The sequence below is a fragment of the Saitoella complicata genome (assembly GCF_001661265.1).
Source record: "Saitoella complicata NRRL Y-17804 unplaced genomic scaffold SAICOscaffold_22, whole genome shotgun sequence".
Lineage (NCBI taxonomy): Eukaryota > Fungi > Ascomycota > Saitoellomycetes > Saitoellales > Saitoellaceae > Saitoella > Saitoella complicata.
Genome location: NW_017567013.1, coordinates 12832 through 24827, shown reverse-complemented (window position 1 = coordinate 24827; position 11996 = coordinate 12832). Strand labels below are relative to the sequence as shown.

Genomic DNA, 11996 nt, shown 5'->3' with positions numbered 1-11996 from the left:
TGCCTCAACCCTCATCCACTCAACCCACCCCAACTCCTCCTCCTCCTCCTCAATCCTAACCTCTTCCTCCCACGTCGGCACCCCAACCAATAAATCCTCCTCGAGCTGTGCAAGAAGTGCTTCTTCCTCCTGTTCGAGTCCTTCATCTGCGATTCGGAGGGATGCGAGAGCGCATTCGGAGGCGAGACGGATGTAGGTGTAGTTCTGGGTCGCGGGGGTAGCGGGGCGCAGGTGTCCGTTTAGGGTGCCGTTGTTTGGGTTTGGTTTGATACCGAGTAATCGTGTCACGATCCCATACACGTCCACATTCGCAACCGGCCCGGCTTTCTTCTCCGGCGTCCACTCCCCGAACCCGGGCCCGACACCGACGAATAGAGCACGCATCAACGGACTCGCGTTATCGTATCCGTGGATTCCTCGGGGGGTGTAGTCCTCGATTTCGGGGTCGAAGCGGTCGTGTGTGGTGATTGCCCACCCGGGGCGCGGGATGAGCCAGAGTGGTGCGATACGTGGGTTATCGTGCCTCGAGAAGTGGTACCGCGTAGGTATGTCCCCGCGGAGGTAGACGTCCCAAGGCGACGTCGACGTGTGTTGAGCGGAGATGTTGGCGTACATCTCCGTCACGGAAACATTCGATTTCGGCCACATCCCAAACAGCGGCCACCCGTCGATATGCTCAATTCCCCCGACATCCACCAAATCATCCAAAAACACCACCCTCGAACCCGATGATGTCGCCATCCCATGATCAGAAACAACAACCAAATCCACAACCCCACTCAAATTCCTCTCCAAAATCCCCGCCACCAACCCCCCCACCATCCCATCAACCCTCCCCAACGCCTCCGCGACCTCGATACTTTCGGGTCCGTAGACATGACCTGCACTATCGACGTCAGGGACATACACACCCATGAACCCCGGCCTCACCTCATCCTCCATATCCAACCACCCCAACACCCTCTCCACTTTATCCTCAACCTCAACACCAGTCCTATACGGATCCAAGTAATCCGGCGAGCAACCATTGATGACAGCCTCAGACCCGGGCCACATATGAACCGCACTCCGCACGCCCTGTCGTTTACACGTACACCACACGGGTTCCACGCGCCCTTTCATCCCGCCCACGCCTTCCCACCAAAAACTATCATGAGAACGCTCTGGATCTGTATAAACGAATTCGGCTCCTTTACCACCATTGGCGGAGGGGTCCCAGAATTCGTTCCCGATGATGCCGTGGGAGGAGGGGTAGAGGCCTGTGATGAGGGTGTAGTGGTTTGGGAATGTTACGGAGGGGAAGGAAGGGAGGAGGTAGGGGGGGTTGACGGCGCCGATGTCGATGCCGACTCCAGGGGCATTGGGGGAGGTATCGACTTTGGAGGCGTTTGAAGAAAAGGAGGCGGATGGAGAGAAGTAGTTGGGGGTGAGTGATTGGGAGAGGTTGTAGAGGTGAGGTGTCAATGTCGGTGTCAAAAAATCCGCACGAAAGCCATCGAGTGAGATCAGTAGAACTGTTGGTACGAACTCATGCGTCCCGTTCGATAGCTTCACGGTGGTAGTTGTGTTGCCGGGAGTGACGATGATTTCGGTTTTGTCGGACGTTGGGATCTTGTTCGGCAACTCCACCGCCGCAAAGAGTATGATGATCGCAACGACGAGTAATAAAAGCAAGCATACACCCGTCGCACACGTCCTCATGAACACCTGATACCAGAACCCGCGCTCTTTCCTCCCTCTCACGCCTTTCTCTCCTCCCAACAACGAATCACCGACATCATCGCCCTCTTCATCCTCTACCATACTGTTTCTTCTATCACTCGGCCCGATGAGGACAGAGTTGCGGCGACCGAACAGCGAGGTAGGACGGACGGTGAGTAGAACCTCGCGATCTGCCTCTTCGGCGAGGATGTCGCGGTCGGCAGTTGTTGCGCGGACGTGGGCATGGCCTCTGTGGACTACGAGGTCGTCTTCGTCGTCGTCTTCGTCGTCGTCTCCGTCTGTGAGGGGGATTGTTTCGCTGCTTCTCCTGGTGGCCATTGTTGGTGGTGGTGGTGGTCGTGGTCGTGGTCGTGGTCGTGGCCGTGGTTGCTTGGCGACTTGGCCAGTCAGGGTCGCGCGGTATCGATACTCTCAAAATGACGTCAACGTGTCAATTGAGACGGGGCATGTGGGAAGAGACCGCCCTCTCGTCAGGGCTGCGGACCTAATCTACCCCACACAGCTGATACCCCTGAACTCCCTTACAGAAGAAATCAGACCTTTTACACGCTTGATTGGGTACCTCCAACAGAAACGCTCGATGCCACCTTCCTCTTCCTTTGATCCGTCTCTGTACAGCCGTCCACGCCGTTCCTATGACCCCACGAAGAATCCGCTGATCTTCCAACTCCTCGAGTGCGAGGATGCATCGAAAGATAAACCTGCGCTGACAGGAGTAGAATGGGATGCAGGCAATGGAACGTTGATCCGGTTACACGGGGTTGCGGAGGATGGTGTCAGCATATGTGTCCTCGTGCGTGGAGTCGAGCCATACGTACGTTTTCCCACTCCTCCCGCCTCCCCCCACCCCGGCACGTAAAAACTCGATCCAGAAGGTCGAACTGAATATTCCGGGTTACATAGCTATTCTTTCCCGTATCTCCAACCTTCAGAAACTCCGACATCCCCCGCCTCGTCTCTGCCCTTCCTAGCGCCTCCCCTCCTCTCTCCGCAACCCTAACATCCCGCACCCCACTCCTCCACTATCGACCCAACTCGGAGCTTTACTCCTCTTTCCTCCGTTTGTCATTCGCCTCCACAACAGCCGCCAACGCTGCGGTTCGGGTCCTCGGGGAGGTGGTGGAGTTGGAACGTGGTATGTTGGGCGAGATGAGGAGGGAGGGCTTGTTGTATGACGCAACGGTTTATGAGAACGGGTTAGCGCTCACGGATAGAGTCATGGTCGATATGGGTGTCGTCGGGGCTGGTTGGGTTCGTATCCCGAACGGGCGATATCAAGTTCTCAAGGTGGGAGGCGTGTATGGAAGGTATGGGGTGGTTGTCGGGTGTGAGGTTGGTGCTGTGGAGGGGTTGAGTCCTACGAGTGTCAGTGAGGATGCGGAAGCGAGGACGGAGAGGTGGAGTCATCTTGCGCCGTTGAGGTGTGCGTGTTTGAGTGCGTTGTTTATCCCGGCTGGGGTCTCGGGTGCTTCAGCGTCTTCGGTGCCGTCGACGCCGAGAAAGACGAAGGTGACGACGACTACGACGAAAAGCCCGGCGAAGAAGAAGAAGAAGAGAGATAGTGATCATGGGGAGGACGAAGAGGAAGAAGATTTTGTGGCTGCTATTACGGTGATATTGACGGAGCAAGTTACGGAGGAGGACGGGGGTACCTGTGGTTGTGCAGGTGATAAGGTCCTGCTACTCACCCACGGAAGCGGCGATAACGAGATGAAGAACTTGAAAATGCCGGGACTGGGTATCAAGGTTGGCAAAGAACCAGATGATCCATGTGCCACGGACGATGCGAACGAGGGTCACATGAACGTCATCCGGTTCAGTAGCGAAAGAGAGATGTTACAAGGTATGTCTCTTTTTTTTTTGTACGCATAATAATTTTTCTTGGCCACCGCTGACACTCTTCGGCTCGGTACCAGGCCTCCACGACCTCATCATATCCTACGATCCCGATATCCTGACAGGGTACGACCTCGGCGATACCCTCTCCCTCCTCCTCACCCGCGCAACAGCCTTCAACCTCCCCTCCTTCGCTACCCTATCCCGTCCATCCTCCATCCAGCTCAAACCGAAGACGAGGCAGGTGTATAGTGCATCCTGGGTCCGAAGTCAGCGGAGAATGGTGGGGACGAGTAACCGGGAACAAGTTGAGTTGGGGGTCGTAGGACGGTGGGTATTGGATCTGCGGTTGATTCTGGAGAGGGAGGAGAGGATGAGGACGTATTCGTTGCAAGAGGCGTCGGAGATGATGCTTGGTCATAGACTTGAGAGGTTCGGGAAGGTGGTGTTGGGTGAGATGTGGAGGAAGGGACGAAGGGAGAGGCTTGAGAGGTATATTGCGAGAGAGGCGAGGGTTGGGCTTGGGTTGATGAGGAAGGGACAGGTTGTCGTTAGTGCCGTGGAAATGGCGAGGGTTTGTGGGATTAACTTGAATGTGAGTGTCATACTCCTCTTCCGGTCTTTCAGTATCATGGGAAAACTGATGACGGGATTTAGGATGTCGTGTCGAAGGGACAGATGAGGCGGTTGTATGGACAGTTATTCCGGTTTTGTGGGGCGAGGGGAATCGTTGTTCCGAGCGGTATGGCGACGTAGCCGAAAAGCTGTGGTCGTTGGCTGATATCGTCGTACAGGACAACGGTATGACTCACAGATGACCGAGGGACCGGTCAATTGGATGCCGAGGGTTGGATATGATATGGAGAACCCAGTTATCGTGTTGGATTTTCGGAGTTTGTATCCATCGTACTGTTTTCCAGGATTCATTTTGTTGAAAGAAGCTGACCTATGCCGAGTTCCGTACAGGATCCTGATATCGAGGAATCTGTGCTATTCTACACTTCTCGCCTCACCTTCTGATCTCCCGGAGTCTGATTATACCCAGGGCTACGGCCCAACGCGCTGCTTCTTCGCGAAACCTCACGTGAAAGAAGGAATCGTGCCCCTCATCCTCAGACATTTCCTCTCGCAGCGGCGGAAAGTGAAGGAGATGATGAACGCCACCGCAGACCCCGTCGTCCGCGCAGTCCTCGATGGACGACAGAAGAGCTTGAAGGTGGTGGCGAATGCGATGTATGGCTTCACGGGTGCGAAGGAGAGTAAGTTGCAGTGTCTCCCGCTTGCTGAGACGACGATTGTTACGGGTGGGTTGTTGCTCGAGGAGGCGAAGCGTGTTATCGAGAGTAAGTTTAATGTTGAGGGGGAAGGGAAGAGGGTGGAGGTTGTGTATGGTGATACCGATTCGTGTTTTGTGAAGGTGTATGGGATGGGTGTTGCTGAGGCGGTGGAGTTTGGGAAGAGGATGGCGGGGGAGGTTAGTGAAGTCTGGGATGATCCCGTGCAATTGGAGTTCGAGAACGTAATCACTCCTGAACCAAACGAAGTTATTGGGCTCACGAGTGCGTACAGGTCCTTTTCCCTTCTTTGTTGGTGAATCGAAAGAGGTATGCCGGGCTTTCGTGGACAAAGGCCGAGGATGCGAATGGGATTGAAGTGAAAGGATTAGAGGCTAACCGGAGGGATGCGGTACCCTTAATTGCGGATCTCATGGGTGAGGTATTGAATATACTGTTGCAAAGTAAGAAGAGAGGGAGGAATGACGTTATCGAGGAGGTGAAGGAGTCTGTGCGAAGGTAAGCTCGCATGTCTTGCACCAATGTTGGGGAGAGCTGATATTCGTGGCAGCAATATAAAGCGGATAGCAAACGGTGAATTCGATATCGGCAAGTTCATCATGACGAAGGTATGGGGTTCAAGCGGGATCCTGGGCATTCCGAACTAACAACTCGTACAGGGTCTCTGGCTCGGTACCGAAGCAGCTGACTACAAAACAACACAACCGCATATCGCAGTCATCGACAAAATCCGAAAACGGAATCCGAGTCGTACATTCAAAGACGGCGAGCGGATCCCTTACGTGTTCATCGCCGCTCCTGCCAACGCGAAGGGCTTCGAAAAAGCCGAGGATCCGGAATGGGCGATGAAAGAAGGCTTGAACGTGGATTATGAGTATTACTTGGAGCATACGGTACGGAATCCGTTAAGTAGGATCTTGGAGTTGTTGATGGAGAGGAAAGAGGTGGACGAGCTTTTCAAAGTCAAGGTCAAGAGTGTCCCAAAAGTTGGGGGTACGGGTATGATGAGTGCGTTCTTGAAATCTGGGGCGAAAACGTTGGCGAGATGTGTCGTGTGTGGGGAGCAAGCGAAGAGTGGGAAGAAGCTGTGCTGTGCTCACCAAGGGCAGTCTGTTAAAATCGGTGAGGGCAAGAGGGAGGCTGTGAAAGCACTTGAGGTGTCGAAGGAAAGGCTTTTCGACATGTGTCGGGTGTGTCAGGGTGATGGCCTGGAAGAAGTGATGTGCACAAATTTGTAAGTGCTCACTGTTTGCCATTCTAAGTTTCCCAGCTGCGGAACTGACGGATTACATAGGGATTGCTCCATCTACTTTCAACGCAAGAGAGCGCTCGACAAATACGAGTGTGAGAAGGAGGATGCAGTCACCTTTTATCAGGCGCAGGATTTGTCGTGGTAGTTGATCATACCGTTGACCCTCCCTTCCATAGGGAAGACCATTGTACTTATAGCATAGCGACTGCGAATTTGTAGGCCGCCGGATGCGGGAGAACCGTGGGAAAAATCCACCGAACGTCGTGGTGAATACCATAACATTTACCTGCAGCTGAAGCAGAACTACTGAGTTTGGTGTAAAAGAAATTGGGTCTCTTCTGCTTACTATTGGGTACCTGCGTGTGTGTGCTGCTTTCAGAATGCCATGGGTCGACCGCTCGAGGTCACTTCAAAAAACAGAACGTAAAGCCCTGAGTTCCATGCGGGAAAACAAGTGAACAAGCGGATCTCCTCAGCACCCAGCACCTTTCTCCACGCCGAGCCGGTTGAGCGCGAGCTAGCCTCTGAACGCACACCGGGCCAAACGAATCCAGGGGATGCTTAGGAATGAGTTCTCTGTGGGGGGGCTCCTTCATGTCACCTACGGCAGCCATACTTGATAGTCAGTCACACGAAAATGAACACCAGATGTCGACAATCCTCGAGGTTCGGATACTTTAGCCATCTGTGGTTCTTTCATCGGCCACCGTCAAATGGGGACTGTTGATTGACAGCTTGGGCGGTTCGGGCACTGCTGTGTGCAAAATTCTTGACGGCGCGCGTTTTACTGCCGATCTGTGCGGGGATGGTTTACTGAACACGCCCATTTTCATAGACAAGGCTTGTGAGGGCGGTTTCAGGGGGGAAACCAATAGGCCAGACGTTTAGGAATCGATTGATGTCCTCGAACTGCGTGTAGCACCATTTCTCAGAGAGCTATGACAATGTGAAGTGTTTTGGCGGAGGTGCATGATGTTGCATGGACATGCATGAAAGCATCGAAAACACTCACTGGGCCCACGAACCTCAAAAACTGTTAGAATCAAAGAAACCACAGGCAGAACATGTTCGTTTAAGCTCCGTCTATCTCAGTGTGTGGAGGTATACGCTTTAGGACTGTCACAGTATGGTTAGTCCCATGGCTGCTTGGTATGAAATTTGAATGCAGCGCTGTTCTCCAAAGCTAGGGGCTGCAGAGTCCCACACGCTCGAAGTACACCCGGAAGCTCATCTGTAAAAAAACCCTGGTTAGTGGTGAGCTTACGCACCAGTACGTTACTTACGCAAGATCCCCAGAACCTTGGGTTCGGGGCACAGCCTGTTTGTCGAGTACACGTATCCGGTGTCCAGGCTACCGAGTACCGAATACAACCCCAACCGAACACAACCAAGGCGACACCCCTTCTCAGGGCTGGCAGCAAAATAAGCCTTAACGAGATGGACCACCCGGAAGGCCCCTAGCAGGGACCCCGGGTAAGCTAAATCACCAGTGCATCATTTGTTCACTAAGTCCTTAAGACCTTGGCTAAACGACGGTGATATCTAGCGGGACCTAAACACGATCACAGAACAGGTTGCAGGTGTCGAGCGTACCAAGTAGTGAGTGGTACGACCCCTACCGTGCAACCAAGGGCACATCCCTTCTCTGGGCTGGCATCAAGATGAACATCAACGAGTGGAATACCAACCGGAAGTTCCTTGCAGAACTCCGGTCATAGCAAAAGCTCCAGCATATCCCTTGCTACTCCTTAAAATCAATGTTTCGGAGTTGCTACCAGACGATTCAAAATACCTAAACAACATCAAACTCGAATCACATCCCTTCTCGGGGCTGGCATCAAGATAAGCATCATCAACTGGAGGACCACCCAGAAGTTCCTTTGCAGGAAAGGTACCCCGTGTAAGCAAAATCTCCGGCGTCTCACTCGCTCATCGAATCCTTAAGATCAGAGAAAGATGTTTTTTGCCGCCTGGAAGCCTGGTAAAGCCATGTCACTGTTGTGCTGGTATGCTGTTGGAGCATGGAGTGTGCGGTTGAGATTGGAAGTTTGGGAAGGAGCGCAAGTTGCAATTTGATTGTGTAACATCGTTAGCTTAGGTTTTTGGGTCTTGGACTAGACTAAGGTTCTGATTGGACATTGGGTTTGAACTGTCTTGCGCTCGATCCTGATCCGGTTGGCTCGAGTTCCGCCCGCCAGGGAAGCGCTAGCCGCGCGTAAGCCGCATCCGGAGTTTTCTGATCCATGTAGCAATGACCGGCAAAAACGGGCGTCCAAGGGGGCCGGACGTTCACTGCCATTCACCATTAGGTGATTCAAACCCTCGAATATACTTTCTTCCGGGGACCTCCAACGCCGTTCATTGGGTAGCACACCGGTGACGCAAGTATGCGTAAACGCAAACGTCCGCCTTTATAACTTTGGCTGATTTACAATGGCTGAAAAGGCATGATCCAGGTAAATTTAATATTGAGAGGAATTGATAATCCGATGCTAATCCATTGAACGAAATCAAACGCCTATATAGACATGAAGCAAGAAAATGCGCGAAGAAAAGAAACCAAGTATCGTACCTCCAACGCTCCTTAACGCATGACCTTACGCTACAACCTCGTCACCACCAAAATCCCTTTTGAAGTCCTCGATCCATCGGGTAGCCGCTCTCGTTTTGTCGAGATCCTTGAAGGCCACCTCAAAGACATCCTTGTACCACTCCGCAGGTTTACCCTCAAGACCCTCCTTGATGTGTTCGGGCATTTCCTCCCAATCGGCCTTGTTGTCACTGGGGAAGATGATGGTCTTCACGCCGCTGCGCTTGGCAGCAATGGCCTTCTCCCTCAAGCCACCGATTTTAAGCACCTTCCCAGACAGGGTCAACTCACCAGTCATGCCGATTGTGGGGTCAAGCGCGTGATCAAAGGCCAGGGATAACAGTGAGGTTGCCATCGTAATACCAGCACTGGGACCATCCTTCTGTATAGAACCCGCCGGGAAGTGCAAGTGCACGCTCGCTTTCTCGAAGAAGCGGTTCTGAGGGAATTCGCGGGCAATGAAGCTCTTGGTATAGGAAGACGCAATGGAAGCAGATTCCTTCATCACGTCACCCAGGTGACCAGTTAACATGAATCCCGGCTTTGAATGCTTACCAAGAGCATTTTGCGCGATAGATTCCACGTAGAGGGCAGAGCCACCCAAGCCGCTAACTCCAAGACCCATGACGACACCGGCCGGCGTTGTCTCGAATATGCGATCAGAAGTGAATACCGGTGGACCAACGTAATCCTTCAGATTACTGGATTCAATCTTGACGGCGACAGAATCAGGAACCTTCATCGGCTTGCGGGGCTCGCTAGTCTTGCTGTCCTCCTTAGCGGCTTCGGTCAAGGGTTGATCCCTCTCCTCGGTCTTCCCACCCTCCTCCTTCTTGACTGCCTCCTGCATCTGCTCGACCTCAACAGCTTCCTTTGCTTCTTTGCCCTCCTCCGTCAGAGCCTTCTCCTCACTCAACTCCTCCTCACCCACGTCCTGAACAATCTTGTACGCTGCCTTCCGGTAAACTTTGTCAATATGCTTCTTCAAATTGCGGACACCGCTCTCCCTGCAGTAGGCTTTGATCAGCATTTCGATGGCATCCTGCGTAAGGTCTACATTCGCGTCCTTCAAGCCGGCAGCTTCCTTCGCAACAGGAGAAAGGTACTTCTCAGCAATCTTGAGCTTTTCTTGTGCGATATAACCGCTCAGCTCAATCACCTCCATGCGATCCAACAGAGGGCCAGGAATGGTGTCCAACGAGTTAGCCGTACAGACAAAGAGTACCTTGCTCAAGTCGACCGGAACGTCGAGGTAATGGTCCAAGAATGAGTTGTTCTGCTCTGGATCAAGCAGTTCCAAAAGGGCAGCGGACGGGTCACCATGCCCCCGACCGATCTTATCAATCTCATCGATGAGTACCAAGGGATTCTCCACGCCGACATTCTTCAGGGCTTGAATCATCTGTCCTGGCATGGCGCCGATGTAGGTACGTCGGTGACCCTTGATTTCCGCAACGTCCGTCAAACCACCAACACTGAACCTAAAGAACCTCCTGTCCAAAGCCCTGGCAATGGACTTGCCAATACTCGTCTTTCCGACACCAGGGGGTCCGACGAAGCAAAGAATCTTGCCCTGAACAGTACCCTTGAGTTTACCGACCGCGATGAACTCCAGAATACGTTCTTTGATGTCCTTGAGACCGTAATGATCCTCATCGAGCACCTTTGCGGCGTGTCCTACATGGAAGTTCTCCGGACTGCGTTGACCCCATGGGATCTGCGTCAACCAGTCCAAGTAATTTCGCGTAACGTTGAACTCACTGCCCTGGGGCTCTAAACCCTGCAACTTGTTCAATTCCTCCTCGAACACCTTCTTGACGTGTTCCGGCATGTTCAATTTCTTTACCCTCTCGTCGAACTTCTCAACAAGCTTATCCTTCCCATCGCTCTCCATACCCAACTCGCGCTTGATGCCCTGAAGCTGCTCGCGCAAGAAGTGCTCCTTATGTCTCTTGGCGATCTTAGTCTCAATGTCCTTGGAAATCTTACTCTGCAACTGTGCGCTCAGCAGCTCCTTCTTGAGTACCTCAAGAGCCTTCTGGAGTCGGTCCTCCACCACCAGGCTCTCAAGAACGTTCTGGAGTTCCTGGACTTCTGCACCACTTACCGCGGCGGCAAAGTCAGCGAGCTTGGAGGGGTCATCGAAAACATTACCGGCGGACTGAGAGATAGAGAAGGATGCGATCTGCTCTTTGAATAGAGGGTTCAGCGCGGCAATCTCCTTGAAAACACCGATAATCTCTGCGGTAAGAGCCTTCATGGTGGATGAGCTGCGTTCATACGGTTTGTCCGACACGTTCTCTGCGTCAACCACGCTAACGCCCGAATACTCCTCGGAGTTCAAGAACGCGACTGGGTTGAACTTGCGGGCAGGTTCGGCACCAGCATCAGGCTTCGTCGCCTCAACTTCCACTTCAGGCTCGAACGACGCGATGACATCGCCTTCGTTCTCCGGTGTCGCAGGCTTCTCCTCAACAGCAGCATCCACCACAACACCCTCATCGACAACCTCAGCCTCACCCTTCTTGTCGACCAATCCCAACATCTTGATTCGTCTATGCGGGTACAACACAGCCGTCAAAGTCTCGCTTTCCCCGTCTTTCTTGGCGTTCTCGAATACGCTGGTGATTTGACAGAACACACCGGTTTCCCAGACCTTGTTTTTGTCCTCGATGACATCTACGTCGTCTTCGGTCTTGAGGAGGAAAGCACCGATGTACGGCTGACCACGAGCCAAAAGCTCCTTGATGGCGGCGCGGACTTGCGGGTTGCGGATTACCACTGCCTTGTAGAAACCAGGGAAGAGAGGACGACGGGTGATCGGAAGCGCGAGGAGGCGCGGGTAAGTTGAAGGCACCGTAGGTCGCGCCGGGAGCGATGGTGGTGAGTTCGCGGAGGATGAATCGACAATGTTGCCACCGCCCGTCGTTCCCGCAGCACCGACCGTGCGCACGCCCTTAGCCTCCTTCGACTCCTCGGGCTTCAACTCCTCTTCTTTCTGCTTCTGTTCTTCCTCTGGCTTCACTTCATCTTCGTTCTGCTTCTCTTCCTTGTCCTCAGCTGCCGCTGGCGGCCTTCCTGATCCCTTCTTGTCATCCTGATCCTTCGCCACCAAGAATGTCTGCTTGAACGGACCGAGATGGTATTGTCGTCTTGCGACGGGCACCGACGCAAAACACGTAGGTAGGGGCCTTTGACCGGCGTTTACCGTGGAAATCGCAAGTCGTCGTGATCCGTATGCGCGAAGGTGCTGCGGCACTTGCTTCAAGCCTGTTGAGAGGCGGGCACGAGAGGCCATATT

General features: G+C 53.3%; 3 protein-coding genes across 3 annotated transcripts; 1 reads left to right on the top strand and 2 right to left on the bottom strand.

The window, feature by feature from the left end:
• Positions 1-222: 222 nt before the first annotated feature.
• Positions 223-1548, bottom strand: SAICODRAFT_38084 (type I phosphodiesterase/nucleotide pyrophosphatase/phosphate transferase; the record flags this gene model as incomplete). Its single annotated transcript, XM_019168585.1, has 1 exon — positions 223-1548. A coding segment is annotated over one exon (1326 nt), but the record flags the coding sequence as incomplete, so codon positions are not given.
• A 754-nt stretch (positions 1549-2302) lies between these two features.
• Positions 2303-6250, top strand: SAICODRAFT_9289 (uncharacterized protein; the record flags this gene model as incomplete). Its single annotated transcript, XM_019171835.1, has 10 exons — positions 2303-2536; positions 2626-3565; positions 3639-4153; positions 4216-4300; positions 4353-4464; positions 4525-5077; positions 5128-5351; positions 5404-5461; positions 5513-6087; positions 6148-6250. 10 exons carry the CDS (start codon positions 2303-2305, stop codon positions 6248-6250), a joined length of 3399 nt encoding a protein of 1132 aa, XP_019022072.1.
• A 2452-nt stretch (positions 6251-8702) lies between these two features.
• On the bottom strand, positions 8703-11993 carry SAICODRAFT_27034 (ATP-dependent protease La; the record flags this gene model as incomplete). The annotated part of the gene is made up of 1 exon (XM_019166993.1): positions 8703-11993. The coding sequence occupies one exon, from the start codon at positions 11991-11993 to the stop codon at positions 8703-8705; it is 3291 nt and encodes a 1096-aa protein (XP_019022071.1).
• Between the last annotated feature and the right edge of the window lie 3 nt (positions 11994-11996).